This window comes from Thermobia domestica, chromosome 12 (genome assembly GCF_964235325.1).
Source record: "Thermobia domestica chromosome 12, izTheDome1.hap1.1, whole genome shotgun sequence".
NCBI lineage: Eukaryota > Metazoa > Arthropoda > Insecta > Zygentoma > Lepismatidae > Thermobia > Thermobia domestica.
Genome location: NC_137465.1, coordinates 59,114,631 through 59,131,887, shown reverse-complemented (window position 1 = coordinate 59,131,887; position 17,257 = coordinate 59,114,631). Strand labels below are relative to the sequence as shown.

Below are 17,257 nucleotides of genomic sequence, written 5' to 3'. Positions count from 1 at the left end.
TTCTGTATTTCCTGTCATTCCCTTCATTCCATCATTTCATTTGTTATCATCATCACCGTCTTCCATTGCTTTGGTGAATAATCGTCAGACGTAAAACTAAAAATTTTCATTCATTCGTTCATTCCTATTCGGAACAGGCCATAGCAAGTCCAAAAGCTGAATGGAGGAGAAGCTTTACATTTAATAACTAAATAAGGATTCACACAGGACAGTAGATGGACAATAGTTACCGTTACCGATGCCCAACCGCCCGTCAGGTGTTTTCCCACCATGTCCACACGTACTAGATACGGATTAGATTCGAAGGTCTAGCATAAGGATGCTATATTTCAAAACTGAAAATCCGGGACACCACGGTTTTATCTTTAAAATATGTGAAATAAAGAGGCATAGTTACATTCACTTCCTTGCACTAATGTGGTAAATATAGAGACCAGAACAAAGAATTAACCAAAACACTTCATATATAAGTAAATAAAAATCACATTAATGAGATGCTCCTACTGCCGCGTCATTTCCATCGCTCTGTGTGTGTATGTATCAATACTTGCTTGAATCATGCAGTAATTGAAGTAATTTCTTGAATTCAGGTATTTTCTTTCGAAAATGTATGGGTGACAAATCGGTAAAATAGATATTTACTGTCGCACGTGCTCCAACAGTGTCAATGTCCAGTTTCTTCCTTTCATTTGTCCATAATCCGTAATTTGAAACCATACGCTCCACAGTGACGTTGATTCTGGGCAGAGCAAGGACGAATTCTGCCATAGACGAAAATGCTGAAACATCGATTCCCTTCTCACAAAATATCATTAAAATTTGTACCCATTTATTTGTCAGTTTATGTTCAACCTTTTTGTGCTTTGAGCTGCTATATCCATAAAGTAAGAGAATTTTTTTTTTTAAATATTGAAAAAAACTAAACGAAAACCAGGATATTTAGGAGCCCCGAAATTTACTTAAAATGTCAACAGATAGATGTCAATTCCGGTATGATCCCGAAAATTCCGAATAGTATACGAACTCAAGCCTAGCAGGCCAGGAAATGGTGTATACCGGTAGAGCACTTAAACTTGCCATGAGGACATGGCGACGAACATTATCCCGCTGTAAGATGGAGTTCTACAAATTGTCCAGACCAGGTACGATTGCAACGCACTACTTATGCTCCCCTGAATGAAATCAGAAACGGAACGGAATGTGTAATCGTTTCCTTTACAATAGTGCCAGGTATAAGTCTCCTGTATGATGAATGCGAGATCACACTAGATTTTGTGGTTCACCTTTATGTGTATGATGTTGGTTGATGTTGATTTTTAATTTAGCGTCCCTTTCAGCAGCGAGGCTATATGAGACGTGGACCTACTGATGAACGTGGAATCCGAACCACATGAGCTCCCGCCGGGAATCGAAACCAGGTCTCCCACGCCAAAGGCGCGTACCTTTATGTCTATGAATATGAATATGGCCATCACTGTGTATGAGGGAGAAATGATTCTCTCCACTGAATACTTCACCATCTCTCCACTGCAGTTTCTTCCAGCACCACCTTAGACGTTCTCAAAATGGTCATTATCGCCATCTAGGCTGAGATAATGACCATGTACATTTTGGAAGGTTTCTCATAATATTCATTCTTTCAATTTGACTACTCATAGTAGTTTTTTAAAACGTAAACTCATTCTCTCAGGTATCTCCATAAGGAATAATTTAGTAGCGTCAAGGTGGACAACTGTGAAGGCCGATGCCCACCGAAATGACTGATATTTTAAAAACGACTCGGTTCGACCTTGCAGATGTGAGTGGTTTAACTTATTCCATTCTGCTCGGACTACTCAATAGATATCTAGTTCCTCAATGCCCAATTGATTCGAAAAGGTATTATGTATTTCACGCAGATGGTTATGGATATTTCTTTGTGGCCTTATGTAAGCAATAAGGAGGTATAACAGACTTACCGTAACTTCAGTCTGATTTCGATTATTTCTTGTGCACTAAGATATCTCAAACTCAAACTTCGTTAAGATAATTTAAATTCTTTCAAGTTATTAAAAAATAAGCAAAGTAAAGTAGGTTGAACATCCTATCGTTTTCTTTGGTGTGATATAAAGCTTGTATATTTACCATTGTGGTGGTTGTATATTCACCACGTATAAACAATAAATTATTTTCTTCTTACAGGCAAGGAAATTTTGCTTGATGGTTATTCTTATCTTCCAAACAACGTTGAATATCCCCAAATTTGTGATGACGGAAATATTTGCTTTCGTTGGGGTGATCATGTGAAGCTGTCTGTCCAGAAGCAAACTTCAATGTGTTTAGACTTTAATTTTGAGTCTGACAATAACGAAATCCAGCATTGTAATAGTTTATTGCATGCACAGTGGTTCGGTGGGCCTTCAGTTCTTAATCAGTTGTGGCCTATTCAAAAAATACAATTACCGGAATCCCCGTATGTGTCACAAGCAACATTTAAGGGTGTTCTTGAATCTTACTGGTTGAGTTCTAGAGGAGCTGCGTTTTATGTTCCTGAAGACATTCCTCTTTTCATTAGTCAAAACCGAAGTTATTTGTGTTTTATCAGCCAAATTGGGAGTCCATACGTGGACCGTGGAGAAAACACTAAGTTACAACTAAAGTACACGGCTTGTACAGGTGATAACGCAAAAGATGTCCACTTACAAGTGGTCCAAAGTATTTTGGGCCATCCAACTGAAGTTCCAGATTATCGGATGATACGTCACCCCGTTTGGTCTACTTGGGCTAGATACAAGAAAAATATCAGTGAAGATATTGTTCGTACTTTTGCAGATGAAATCTTGTCTAATGGATTCAACAATAGCCAATTGGAAATTGATGATAGTTGGGAAGTCTGTTACGGAGATGCAGTGTTTGACAGAAATAAATTTCCTAACCCAAAGAATCTTTCTAGAGATCTTCAGGAGCTAGGATTCCGCGTTACACTGTGGGTACATCCTTTCATTAATGAAGGTTGTTTTTCATACTCAGCTGCAGTAGGTAGCGGTTTCGTTGCTCGGTATCTTAATGGTACCCCAGCAAGGGTTGAATGGTGGGATGGTCATGGAGCTGTTATAGATTTCACTAATCCAGAAGCAGTGTTATGGTGGAAATCCAGATTAGATTCATTAATAAAAGACAGAGGATTCGACTCCTTTAAGTTCGATGCTGGAGAAACAGAGTATATACCAATGGCTCCTTATTTACAGGCAAACCTAGAGCTTCGACCTAATATCTTTACTACAAAGTATGTTGAAGCTGCTGCTTCTTATGGCAATTATACAGAAGTTCGTGTAGCCAGAAGAAATCAGAAATTACCCATATTTGTACGAATGTTTGACAAAGACTCACACTGGGACTACAATAATGGATTGAAATCTTTGGTTACATCGCTTTTGCACATGAATATGGTTGGATATCCTTTCGTGTTACCTGATATGGTTGGAGGAAACGGATACAACGATGAAAAACCAAGCAAAGAACTTTTCATTCGATGGCTTCAAGCTAACACCTTTATGCCTTCCATTCAGTTTTCCTACGTTCCTTGGGACTATGATAACGAGGTAAGTGCAACAAACTTGTCTTTAGTTAGAGTTGAATACAAAATGATAGTTTAGGCTGTTTTGTTTCTTGAGCAATCCTATATTTAGTGGGTTGTAATGTTTAGTAAAAATTTAAGAAACTAAAATAATCTTTATACGTTGACAATATTTGTCAAGTAGAGTAGGCTTCTTCCTTATACGTATTTTAGCGTGTAAATTTTAGCGAAATTTATATGGGGATTAGAAAAATAGTAATCTAAACATATAACGGGGTTTAAATTGAATTTCTTATCTTTAGTAATAGGTGCGCACTGATTCTGATAGGGCCATCCTAGCGCTATGACACGCTCTCCCTAATTTTTCTTCACATTTCTCTCTCCCAGAAGTTTGTTTGAAAGCTCAGTTCACTTAGTGCTTCCGACCTCAACTATTCATACATGTTTTAATCGATTAACTGGTTTAAATAATCCAGTTAGTTTTCTTGAGACCTAAATCTCAATGATTCACTTCACGTCATGAATTCCGCTGGTAGGTACACCATATTACAGTATTAACCATGCCAAAAGTTAGAATTATGTAATATTTTAGTATGTGTATAAATCAATCGATTTTCCAAATATTGAAATATCAATGTACAACAAAAAATATATTGACCAATATGTCGGAATGTTGATACTTTGTAATACAAAATGTTTATTTCCAGTATCCATTTCTGGATATACAGTAGTAGCAGCTATAGTACCAACTTCTGAAACAATAAATGACGTCGTTTCCTTTCTCTTAGTTTTATTACTTTTTCTGCGATGTGTTTGAAAGAAGATGTAATAATATCCTTAAAACTTCTTGTATGTTAGTATGACATTTGTAAATAGTTAGGTTGATTTATTTATTTATTTGAGATTATTTATTGTTCTATCAAATAGCATACAGAATATGTAATAGTTTGGATACTGTAAAAATATCCCGGAATCTTTAATTAGTAAACAGTCCAGGATATATAAAGAAGCAGCGATTTGAGTAATAGGTTCTTACTTTCGTATAGTTTTTCTGTTAATACTTTGAAAGTAAACAATGGCTTCTATAGTGTATTCAAATTGAAAGTCCGCTGGGTAAAGTAGTTCATTTTTTGTTTTCTAGAGTCTCTATTTCCACTTAGTGTGGTCTTACTAAAAAAAACAGGTTGTATGCCTCTTCTACCTTTTCAATCTCTCTATATTTTTTGTTGAAATTTTTAGAGAATTTTTCTGTCGTTTGTTTGACTTTTGTAGCTCCAGTTAGAGGGACGAGGCGAGTTTTTATTTGTATGGTACCTTTTAATATACAGGATGGTCCATTTACAATGGTAGTAGTAAATATCTCAGAAAGCCGAAAAGATGGAGAAGCGAAATTTTGTACCAAAAAATTATATAGAGGGGGACAACGTCCTAGTATTTTGTAACATCACCGGATGGACAGTGTTGCCTACCCAATATAAAGTTGTGTTTTTTCAAATGACGCTACGATAGATTATACGTATTTCTAATCAACATCTCAAATGAAAACTTAAAATATCATATTTATTATTCAGTGTTGCAAAGTAAATATTTTATAATATTACAGATATCCATGCAAGCCTCTATCACACATGCAGCACAGCGGAGATAGACAGGATAAGGCAATCGAAAGTATCTTAGCGTTGGATACCCCGGTCATAGTACGATTTGTTTCGAATGAATAGGAACGAAGTTACAAGGGCTTGAAAATTTGATTTTTTTAAAGGATTTTTTTTAAATGCTTAGATAAGTATAACATCTAGTAACTTGTATCGTTTGCAATTGGCAAACAGATCGTTTTGCCGTTTACATCACTTCGATATATGAAACCGTTCTGCACATATGATAAACATTGGTAAAGTTCGCAACACTGCTAAAAATGGCGTATTTGTGGAAAATATTTAAAATGATTGTTGTTTTCCTTCTCTCTTACAGCATTACAGTGATACATAATTACAAGTTCTTGCAATTACACGATTTAAGCAGTACAGAAAAACACAACTTTATATTGGGTTGGCAATACTGTTCATCTGGTGATGTTACAAAATACCTAGGACGTTGTCCCCCTCCTTATAGTTTCTTGGTACAAAATTTCGCTTCTCTGCCTTTTACGTTTTCTGAGATATTTACAACCATCATTGTAAATGAACCACCTGTATATCATACTTCTTCACTACCGTTTTATTTTATGTATTTACTTTATTTTATATTCCATATACTTTGGACAATTCACAATATATAGTGTTTTGTTTACATATTTTGCTTACAATTTGTTTCTGTTCCGTATTTAAGTTTTATTTGATTATTAGTTCTTTTCACTATATTTTACTGCACAATTCACATGTACACATAAGACGAAACATTAAAGTGAAGAAATTCTAGTTCTTGGTATTCCAGAACTAAACTAAGGTAATTTCAGTTGGATTTCAGAATTGGTAAGTTTGTTTAAAATTCTTTTGATATTTGTCTCTTCTTCTGGTCGGGCATCTTTATTTCATGATTAATTTTCTCTTCTTTCGGAGTTCCTCGATCAATTGTTTACTAATAACTTCTAAATCATTTAATTTTCACAATTTCTTAGAATTTCTTGCATATTTTAATTTCTTAATTGGTTTTCCACTATAATAATTTCTTCTTTTTGACCTAGTTCCTCACAATTCCATAATACATGTTTCAGTATTTGTTGTTGTCCAACATCACATAGGTCATCTACAGTGATGTTTAATCTTTTTAGATTGGCTCTAGAGCAAAAAAGATACCCGAAAAGCATTCAATGATCTTTTATTGAGATTTGAACTGTTTTGTTTTTATTTCAAGATTAAGTAATATTCTTTTAATTTATATCGTTTGTGTGTTTTCTCTCAATCTTATTGACATTTACACTTACTATCACTTCTAGTTCTTCTTTTGTTTTGGGTATTTTTTTTATTAATTCAATAATTTTAGTATACTTCTTCTTCTTTAACCAATAGTTTATTGTGTGTCTTAAGATCTAGTACTTGATTGACTCTGCCATTGTTAATATTTGAAGGGTCTCTATCGGAAATGTTGAGATAATTCTATGAGCACTAATCAGCACATATATACAGGTATTTGCACTTGTTATTTCTATTTCATTTTAATATTAGCAAAAATGCGATATGCCCATATTCCTACTCCGTAGGTTATTGTTGATATTATTATTGTTTGGTTGTAAAACCTCAGTATGTTGTATGATATTCTAAAATATCGTTTTGATATTATTAAAAGTTTATGCTATTTTCCTTCTACGTCCTGTAATCTCATCTATTTTGCTTCTTTTTTGAAATTTAACTTTTCAGCAATTCATGTTCGTACTTAAGCCTATTTAAATTGCTTTGTTTTTTATTCTTTTGTTATTTATTTTCAGGATCGGATTTCTTTGGAATCTTTGCCTCATTTTCATAAATCTTGTCTTATTCGAGGATAGCTTGAGTTCATTATTTCTGCACTACTGGTTTACTATCTTTGGCATCTTGTTTCCTTTCCTTTCCAAATTCCTTCTAGAAAATACAGCTGTAACTATTGCTATGTCGTGTGTATAGCCCACCGAGTTTATCTAAAATTCCAAAGCAGGACTGGATTATTACGAGTATGTCCCATGTTATTGGTCCATAAATTTATCCTTGTGTATTTTTGTTATCTGCTTTTCTATGTGCAATCCTAGTGTTTTGTAATTTAACTTTCTGTTCTAGTAGTCCAGTGTTAATTTCTATAATTGTCTGTCTACTCCAAAATCCTTTATCTTTCCAATACCGCAGGTCTCCAAATATAGTTATATGCTGCACTTATATCCAGAAATATCATCATTTGATGTCTTTGTTTTCTCTTATTCTATATGTTTACGTTAGGTTTATATGTATTGCATCTCAAATGGTCTATCCTTTCATAAACCCCTATTATATCTTCCAATTGTCTATGTTTCTGTATGTGTTTAATCTAGTCACTATTATTTGTTCGAATATTTTTTCCTATTATGTTCAGCAAGCAGATGAGTTGGTATGATTTTGTATGTTTTTATCTTTGCTTCTTCCCTTTTTATCACAAAGTTGGAAGTTTTCCAAAGTATGTAAACTCTTTGTTGAACAAGTCATTCATTATATATTCTGGTAAAGTGAGGCGTTCATTTGGGTAATTGAATTTCCGATTTTATTCAGTCCAGTCCCAGTGATTTATTTTTTTAGTCATTTTATTTATTACTCGATTTCTACCTCCTTGGTTACCTCCTTTATTTTATAATCTTTTCTATTAATTAATTTTTTGCTCTTTTATTGTGCAATGTAACTTCTTTTCCTACATCTGATAGTCAACGGCGCAAATCTGTTTTCAACATTGGAGGGATAAGTAAGACAGTTTGCTTTTTTTTTTTTTTTTTTTTTTTTTGTTAAGCGATGCTCAAAATATTTGTGAAGTTGAAAAACAATCCTGTGGAGAGTCAGGGAGCAGAGTTGTCTTCAACATTGGGAGGCGGACAGATTTGAGGCTTATCTGGGAGGACATCAATTTCATCTCACTTTTCTTTGGGCGATTACATTTTCCCCCAAAAAACACATTTCGAATCGGATTATTGAGGGATAGTCCATCCAGTTCAGAGATTGAAGGGGACATGTCCCCCTCATTCCCTCGGGATTTGCACCAGTGCTGATAGTAAAAATATCTCTATAAGTAATTCAAGTTTATCTTTCCATTCTTCTTTAAAGGTGCCATCAGTTTTCGAAAGGTTGATAAGATTATTTATTGGTTTTAAAATCTAGTTATTTACTTCAAAGAGTTGATGCGGTTGTTGGTTTAGAAATGTTTTTGTTTACTTCGAAGAGTTGGTAAGGTTGCTGGTTTTGAAATCTTGTTTACTATTTTGTGGGGCTCATCCTATGGGTCGATGTTTGGGTGTACTTTAACGTAATTGTCCCATGATTCCTTTATACTTTATCTTTTTGTGGTATTTTTGTTTCATTCGTCTGTAGTTTTCTAATCCAATGTCCCTTATGATTGGGTTCGTAGCGTGTTGGTACAATTTTCGTAGTTTTCTAGTCTTTTGATTAACTGTCCTTAAATTGCTGTTCCAAAATGTTGGTTTATTTATTGGTTCTGACTCCTTGTTTACTTCCGTTACTTTCTTAAACTAAATAATGTTATGCTACAGTTATTAATGAAACTTTTTCTTGCAAAGTACGAATAATATTATAAAACATTTTCAGAAAATTTCGCCCAAAGGAAACATCTCCAAAAGTAAAGCTCTCTTGTAGATTTTTACATACGAAAATGATTTGTGTCATATGTTAGGGTTATTAATCAAATACTTCTATATATATAAAATTATAAAATCGCAGAAGTCGTATTTGACAAAACTGCCAACAATTCACTTCAAGAGTAAACTACCCCTTGTGGAAATTCTTATAGAAGTTATTTATGCAACATTAAAAGAATATTAATGAAATTTTTACTTATGAAATATGAATAAAATCGCCTGAGTTATTTTTTGAGAAAATGATCTGAAAGAAACTTACCCCAAAAGTAAACTACCTCCTGTGAATTTATTCATAGAGTGATCTACGCAATATTATAGAATTTTTAATGAAATATTCATTTATTAAATTAATCTGAAGAAAATTGATTGATTTTATTTGATAAAATCGCAATTCATCACTATAACCTCAAATGCACTGTTGATCTTTTTCGCTACTAAGTATCCAGAATGTTTGTATTTGAATACATAAAATAAAATTACTCGCAATTGTGTGTTCCCTATTTTGCACTTTCACACGAACATGTTAAACATTACACTGCCTCCTCAGTGAGTGGGCACTTCAGGCTATTTTCTGAACATGTATGAAATAAGTGACGTTGTACATCTTATCTAGGTCAATCTATTTCGTTACAAAGTGTAGTTTCCTATCAGATGTAGAATAGGACTTTTTAGTTGTCCAACCCAATACTTGTACAATTAAAAGCAGGAAGAACGAATGTCAAAGACAAATTTATTGAAATAAGGGGGAAGAGTTAAGCTATTTGTACAAAACCATAAGTGAATTCAGATTCATAATGACTGCTGTTTATGATGGGAACGGAAAGATCCTTAATAAACCCGAAAACATTTTATATTAATGAAGCAGCATTTTAATTATCTGTCAAACGTTTAGATGAAAAATGAAAAAAAAAAAAAAAAAAAAAAAGCAGCGAAGTAGCCACCGTAGAACTTCTGATTTATGTGCTGTCACTCCTAGAAATTAAATCAGCCTATGATTAGTTTGAAACAATAAGGCTGAAGTACATACCAGTATTAGACAAATTCTAACTTTCAATTAGATTTTAAGACTGGAGAGGACGTGGATTAGTAAAATATGTAGAAAAATAAAAGTATAAAGAAAGCTGTTCGATTCTTTCGATGTTTGCGACGTTATAAAGGTCAAGCGACGTTTTTTCTTCGATATTATTCGCGTTAGATTACATAAAATTAGGATTTATTTAAAGACTGCATGGAAATAAATAGTAGATTAACATGATATATGAAGGGAAGTATACGCAAAGAAATGCGCAAATTTCATCAGGTAATTCATCGCTATCAATATACAGAGTGTTCGAGAGCGTGTACATTAGATGACAGGGTGTTCGTCATGTAGGAGATATGACGGAAATGGACACATGCAAAAGGTTCCCATGCATAAGATGTTAGGCTTATTGATTCATCTCTGCTTCCAAGCTCTGCGATATGTGTTACGTCTTGTGGTTCACCCAGTATATCTCCAAAATGGTGCCTTCTTGCGTGTATATTATAGTTTGCTTTGTTGCCTGTCAGTTCAATCACCAGCTGAAGTTTGTTTTTATGTACCATACTCGTTGCTACTCCTAGTTCGGTATTAATGACCAATAAATTACAATGAAATAACTAGAAAGCTTAACTTTCTGTCCATCGTATTTTACGCTTATGAAAGTTATTCGCAGACAAGTAATTAAGAAGAATAATTGTTTTCGGAAAATAAAATATTTACACAGTACAGAATTTCACAATATTTGCAGGTCAACCATCGTACAGACAATGAAGTAGAGACATCTAAGTTGTGTGAAATAGACTCGTCACTGTGAAATAGTTGCGTCAGAAATACTCGTTGAGCTCATACGGTGCTAGTTGGGGATTAGTTGAAAGAGGATTCTGGGTAGAGATACAGGAAAGTGAAAGAGGATAAGTTCGTTAGAAGTGGATAACAACAATGCAGGCTTGAGTGACACACAATATTAACCAATGGAGAGCTTTAATTAATGTGTTCGTGAACCTCAGGTTTTTTTAAGCCACAGAATGAGTATGTTTACTCCCGTTTTATTGTAATACATAGAAATACTGTACAAGTTAATTAATAATGTGAAATTGTTTTGTATTCACAATTGTATTATAATTCTAAATCTTGAATAAGTGAACTTCCTTTTTCATTTTCCAAATGAAATGCATGAAACCCTATCTGGATTCTCATGTCCTACCTGGATGCAAAATTTATATTTAATTCATTTGCTTCTAACATGCAATTTTGCTTTGGATATCTACAAACATGATCAAATGTTTTTTCTCGATTAATAAGAAAACATAACACGTAAATTAAAACATAATTTTGTATAGTAGTTTTTGATTTCAGTGAAACAAATTAAGACCCAAACAAATCATGTAACATATTACAAAATACGCTTAACTGTGTTGGTTTTATTAATTCATTTAATGTTCCATTCCCATCTATTTCAGTCATTTTTTCACAGAAGTAATTTGGATACGCCTATTATCAAAGTTAACCTTGTGTGCTTTCTGTATTTCACTCTGTTGGGTCGTAGGAAGTTTGGTAAAAGACTTTGTTTAGATGAGTTCGAAACTTCTGTACTGTATGAATTTTCTTCTACTATTTATTTTAATTATATTGACAACTTATCATATGCATTAACAACTTATCACATGTTGAGATGAGTGTCCTGGAGTAATATTAAAGAATCACGAAATCAAGAACACCACGAAACATCTCAATAAAATGTCTTCTTAATTTGATGTACAATTTTATTGCATCTAACTAATATTATTCTATTTCATTAGACTGTTGAAATCGCCCATAAGTTTGTGGATTTACACTACGAGTACTCAGATAGCATAATCAAAGCCGCCAACAGAACTACAGAAGATGGAACTCCCGTTAATCCTCCAATATGGTGGCTTGATCCTACGGATGAAGAAGCTTTGCAAGTGGATTCAGGTAAAATCAATACTAGAAATACAGTATTACAGATAAAAATTTAACATGCCTTTAGTATCTTCAATATAAATTATACATTTAGGAATCAAAATTAATTTTCATATTTCCTTGTCAGAACTAAGTTTTATTTTGTCAAATTTTCAAGGCAAGAATTCTGCAAAATTACGAAGTAAATAACAAAAAATGCGCTAGTAAATAATTTTATACCTCTCTAATATGAATTGTTGTATTTTTCGAACTCAATAATTGATCCAGAAAGTAAAAGGGAGACAACAAACAGCCTTTTCTAATTCGCAAAACGTACTTATATCGCTAATTTTCTAGAGAAATCAGCGAACCCATTGTTATTCCATTCAATATACGTGTTGAATGAAGCATATTTTTCATTAAAAAGCATTTATCTGAAAATTTACTAAATGCAATTTCCTATAGTCAAAATAGTTAATTTTTCACTCAAAGAGATTTATGTAGTTGTTAGTCGCTAAGAAAAGGACTTATCGCAAAGTAATATTTCTAACAAAAATCTTGTGTTGTTTCCTGAAGGTCATTGCTAATAGCGACAATTACTAGCTTTTAACAAGGAAAACTTACTTGATTATGCAGTACGCTAACTTGAATAGAGTGAAGATAACTCATGACGAAAAAAAAAAAAAAAAAAAAACTTAGTTATTCACCGAGGTTGATTGCTTATGGTGAAGAGAACTCATTTTTCAAGAACAATACTTTTTCTGTCTTTTTGCTTATGCAAGTTGCTTGTAGTGAGAATAGCTAGGTACTCATATACTTGGAATACTTGGTTATTTACTGAGGCCATTTCTCGTTTAAAACAAACTCGCTTTCCATAAAATAAAAATTTACCTGTTATTCAATTCAGGTCAGCTTTTCAGGTCAATGACATTTGCAACAAAAGGCACATCCTCAGTTATTTGCGAAGTCCAATTCCTTACATTCAAAATAACTAATTCATGATAACGAACAGTTACGCGGAATATTCTTATAGTAAGATCCTGATCATTCATTATTCAGACACACACACACACACACACACACACACACACACACACACACACACACACGCGTGAAAAATATTTAACCTGGTTATTCAGTGAGCAAACTTGTTTATAGTGCAAAAACTCATTAAAAAGAAGTGTCTTTACTAATTATTCATCAATTGTTTAGATTGAAAACACAATCTTTTTCAGTAAAACGACGTAACTGATTACTTACCAAGGTTACATTATTATATCAAAATTAACTCACTTTTTCACAAAGCAGTTATTTGGTTATTCAGTGAGGCCAAACGTAGATGTTAGTACTATTAAAATTATTCGAAAATACGAATATTTATTCTTAATTTCCAAAAAATATTCATTATCTGAATAATTGTTCGAAGAATTGTTTGAATAAGGAATATTGTTCGAGTATTCGAATAACGACTATTCGAAATCCAATATTCGAACAATGAATTATTCGGATTTTAAGAGTATAATAGATACCTTATTCGTCATACAGATACATACATATATTTAATTAGTTGTTCATCATGGCCAATTGCTATAATTAAAAATAGTTTTTTGAAGAAAGGGAAGAATCACTTGGTTTAACTGAACTCAATTCCTTAAAGTTCTGGAGCGTGGAATCTCTAGTTTACCCTAACTTCCACTCAATGGGCTTTGTGGTGAACAAACACCGTGTATGGGTTTTCTGGTGTTCTCCCATTCCCTCCTACTTTCATCATTCCACCACTATCATCTATTCTCATCACTACCGCCCTGTTTAGCGTTGGTTCTTAATCGTGGGTCGTTAAACTAGAAAAATGTGCTTAAACTGAAAGTAAGTAAGTTATAATTAGAAAGTATTACCTGATGAATCAGGTGTAAAAGGAGATTACTTCTGGATTATGGATATAGTGTGAGTTATAGATTATATAGTTTAAGTAATATTACATTTAGATTTAATGAAAATTGATTTTGAGAAGTAATGGACACTTAACTAGAATTGAAGAAAAACTCAGTAAAATCACATCGTTAACTTTAACTCTCTGGACCATATATTAGTTTTTTTCACTTAATTCGAAATTTTGCTGCTAGATGAGCATGGATCTTTATGTATTCATCTAGTAACTGCGCATTCTCTATCTATTCCCAAACTTAGTCGGTCCTGTTTTTATGTGCTGCTGAGAAGCACCGTTGGAATCCAGAAAACCTCACAAGCATGTTAGTGAAACTTTTTCTAAAAGACACATAACCATGTATTTGAAACAATACTTTTTGGCATTAGTGTTTGTGTATGCACATCATGTTACAGAAGACAGGACTTTGCCTTGATGAAATGCATATATTGCTTGAAGAGCCGGTGTCTGAATATGAAGAACTTTTTTTTAGAAAATAACAGTGATTATAATGAAGATGAAAATATAGTCATTCAAGTTCCAAGGAGGAAGGGTCCGACAATTACAGTTAAAAATATGACTCCTGGCAGCTGCTAGTTTGAGAAAATGGGTTAAATGTTCGAAAAATGATCCTACGCTTTCTCGTACCAAATTTTATAATATTGTTCATTTGAGAGCGACGAATGGAAGTACCCAATACATTGCTCATTATTAGAAATATACGTGGGTGATTAATCAGAGATCATACATCCAGACGAAAAACAATAAAACTTCTTCGTGAACTTACAGCAGTTTCTCGCACAATGAGTAAAGAAGTAATGACAGTAATTGCATAGACGTCCCACAGACGGCCAAACAAAGGTCGGAAAGGTCTTTTATACATGGAATATGGACAGAAAAACAAAAACCTGTCGTCCAAACTGACACTAATTTGTGTGTTAGGAGCACGAGGACGTTGTTCACCCCATCTGCTTGTAAGAATGTGTTTTGTGTTACTTACAGAAGGTAAGAGTGTAGTATACAAAATATAAAATACTAGTTTTAGGGAAGGAATGGAACTTTCATACATTAGAGTTGTGTTACATTTTCGAGTAAGAACACTCCTTGATATATAACCCAAATATATAATTCTACGTAATGTGTTACTGAATAATACAAAATAAGCAGATATCCGTCACGTTTGAGTATGTTTTAATAATTATTAGGTATGTATATACATGTTATTTCTTGTAAAGCAAATAGTGAAACTTATTTATATTACATGTAGATAAATAATATACATGTTGAGCAAAAAATTCTTAAAATGTGCACAAATAAGTTCTTTAAAACAAAACAGAAAATCAAGTAATAATAGTTTTAAAATTGATGAAGGATCCTTGAGGTCCTCACCAGCACTTAAACATTTGTTGAAACCATCAGCACCTTTAGGAATTAAAATTCTATTTCATTTCAAAGTAAACAGAAAAATAATTCCGCATATAGATCTAAATCAAAAGATGATGTGGGTACTCAACTTCGTTAAAAGAAGAACAAATCATATATATTTACATATGCATATAAATATGAATGGCTCGGGCGAGCATACGGTAACGGCCTTTTAGTTATTAGCTGAAATGGGTTGATATTGAACCAAAGAACACTATGTAAATTGTTTTGAATTGCATGCGAATATTAAATCTTTCTCTAGTTTACTCCAAAATTAGAAAACGTTACTTAATATTATGTTTTCCGAGCCAATCATATAAATGTTTTTCGAGCCTCTCTTCCACCATTCATCGCAAATCTAAATAAAATTAACCTACTATATTCGAAAAAGTGCATTACAGTGAAAGCTCTATTCACTTAGTGCGAAGTAACTTGGCATACTGGTTCACATCTTTGAGGAAGCAGTTTAAAGTAGTAAATGAAATATTTAAGTTTTACGTCCCACGATTATGCCGGCTAGGCTAAAGAAGTGGTGATGAGAAATGAATGAAAATGATGGAATGAAGAAAGTGGGACTGAACCACCGCGGCCTCCCAGTTTAAAGCACTATACACTAGCGTTTGGTTGGTTGTTTTACTGAAGTTGGTGCAAGCAATAAATTTCGGTTCGGATATATATGTATATATATGTACAACATCAGTAATGAATCGTTTTTTGCTTATTTCAGAATATTTGCTTGGTGAGGATATATTAGTAGCGCCCATTTTGGAGGAAGGAGCAACTAGCAGAGACATTTATTTGCCGATTGGAGAATGGAGGGATGAGTTGAGTCCCGATCATCCTATCTTTAGTGGACCAGTGCGAATATCAGGTTATCCAGTGGCACTGGATGAACTGGCCTATTTTACTAGAGTAAACTAAAATATTCAGCAAACATGTATCTTTATGATGAAAATAAAATCTTTCTATATATTATTATAAACAATATGTTTAATTAGTTTTCTAATTCTTTTTATAAAATGCTTATTACCTTTTCAAGTTACAAACACGTTATTGTTAAAGTAGTTCGTATTGTTGAATAAGTCGTGTTTATGTTTTAAAGGATAAGTTACAATGCAATGAATAATCATTTGAGCTGTAATCTTAATTCTAATAGCGTTTGTGCAACGACAATATTGTTTTCAAGCAAATATGTTCCATAATTTTCATTATAGATTACGCAGAATAACTCTAGAAAAAGTCGTTTCTATATGAATAAAATATTTACCATGCCTTTAGAATAATTGCCACTGCTTTGATTGTTGTTAGATTTTGATAAATATTTATACCATTTTTTAATTTACACTAATTTGCGTGATTTCATGTTTAAAATTTTTCACCTTTATTGTCGTTCACGATAAATATTGCTATGCTATTGCAACCCTTACATTTTCTTGCATATTTTTAGCAGCCGTCTGTCAAAGTAACCGGTGTTAATTTAAATAAAATTTATTGTTTATCATGACAACATCTTGTATTCGGTGAAAACAATTTTAAACAAGATACACACGCCACGGTATCTTTTCCCTAATTTAAATATTTTTAAACACATTTTTCCTTCTACTTTTGACATGATACATGTGTGCACACGCAGTTAAAGAAAGTAGTCTTATAAAGAAAGAGACGCCATGTTCAGACGCAATTTTTTCACTCAGATTAAAGGATTTTGGTTTTAAAGATCATAACAACTTATGCGATTATTCACAATAGAAAGGATGGAATAAATAACCTATTCACAATAACACTTAATAAAATAAATTACTCTGTAAGTAAAAGGGACACCTCTCCATTCTACAACGATGACATTAGTCTTTAGAACGACATCATCATTGTGAAACCAATAAATAAAATAAAAATGGCGGAACAAATTAAATATTCTATACATTACTTCTCAATTATTTGCATTCCCACCCCTTTCCTTCTATAACCATATCATAAAAATAACAATACAAGGTCATATAATCTATTGTTCTCTATTTTCCATAAGATAATGTATGAGAACAAACCGGGCAAATTCTACTGATTTGGCTCAAAAACATTTCTTTGATCGAATTTCTATATGCGAAT

The 17,257-nt window shown here is 33.0% G+C and overlaps 1 protein-coding gene across 2 annotated transcripts in view; it reads left to right on the top strand.

Annotated features, from left to right (window-relative positions):
* LOC145666469 (alpha-galactosidase MYORG-like) overlaps positions 1–16,121 on the top strand; it is a 103,252-nt gene extending 87,131 nt beyond the window's left edge. For both annotated transcript variants that reach the window (XM_081733710.1, XM_081733711.1), the window contains 3 exons: positions 2,182–3,581; positions 11,679–11,835; positions 15,879–16,121. In XM_081733710.1, the coding sequence (XP_081589836.1) occupies positions 2,182–3,581; positions 11,679–11,835; positions 15,879–16,072 (1,751 nt within the window). In that variant the 3' untranslated portion in view covers positions 16,073–16,121. The remainder of the gene's footprint in view (positions 1–2,181; positions 3,582–11,678; positions 11,836–15,878) is intronic.
* Positions 16,122–17,257: the final 1,136 nt, after the last annotated feature.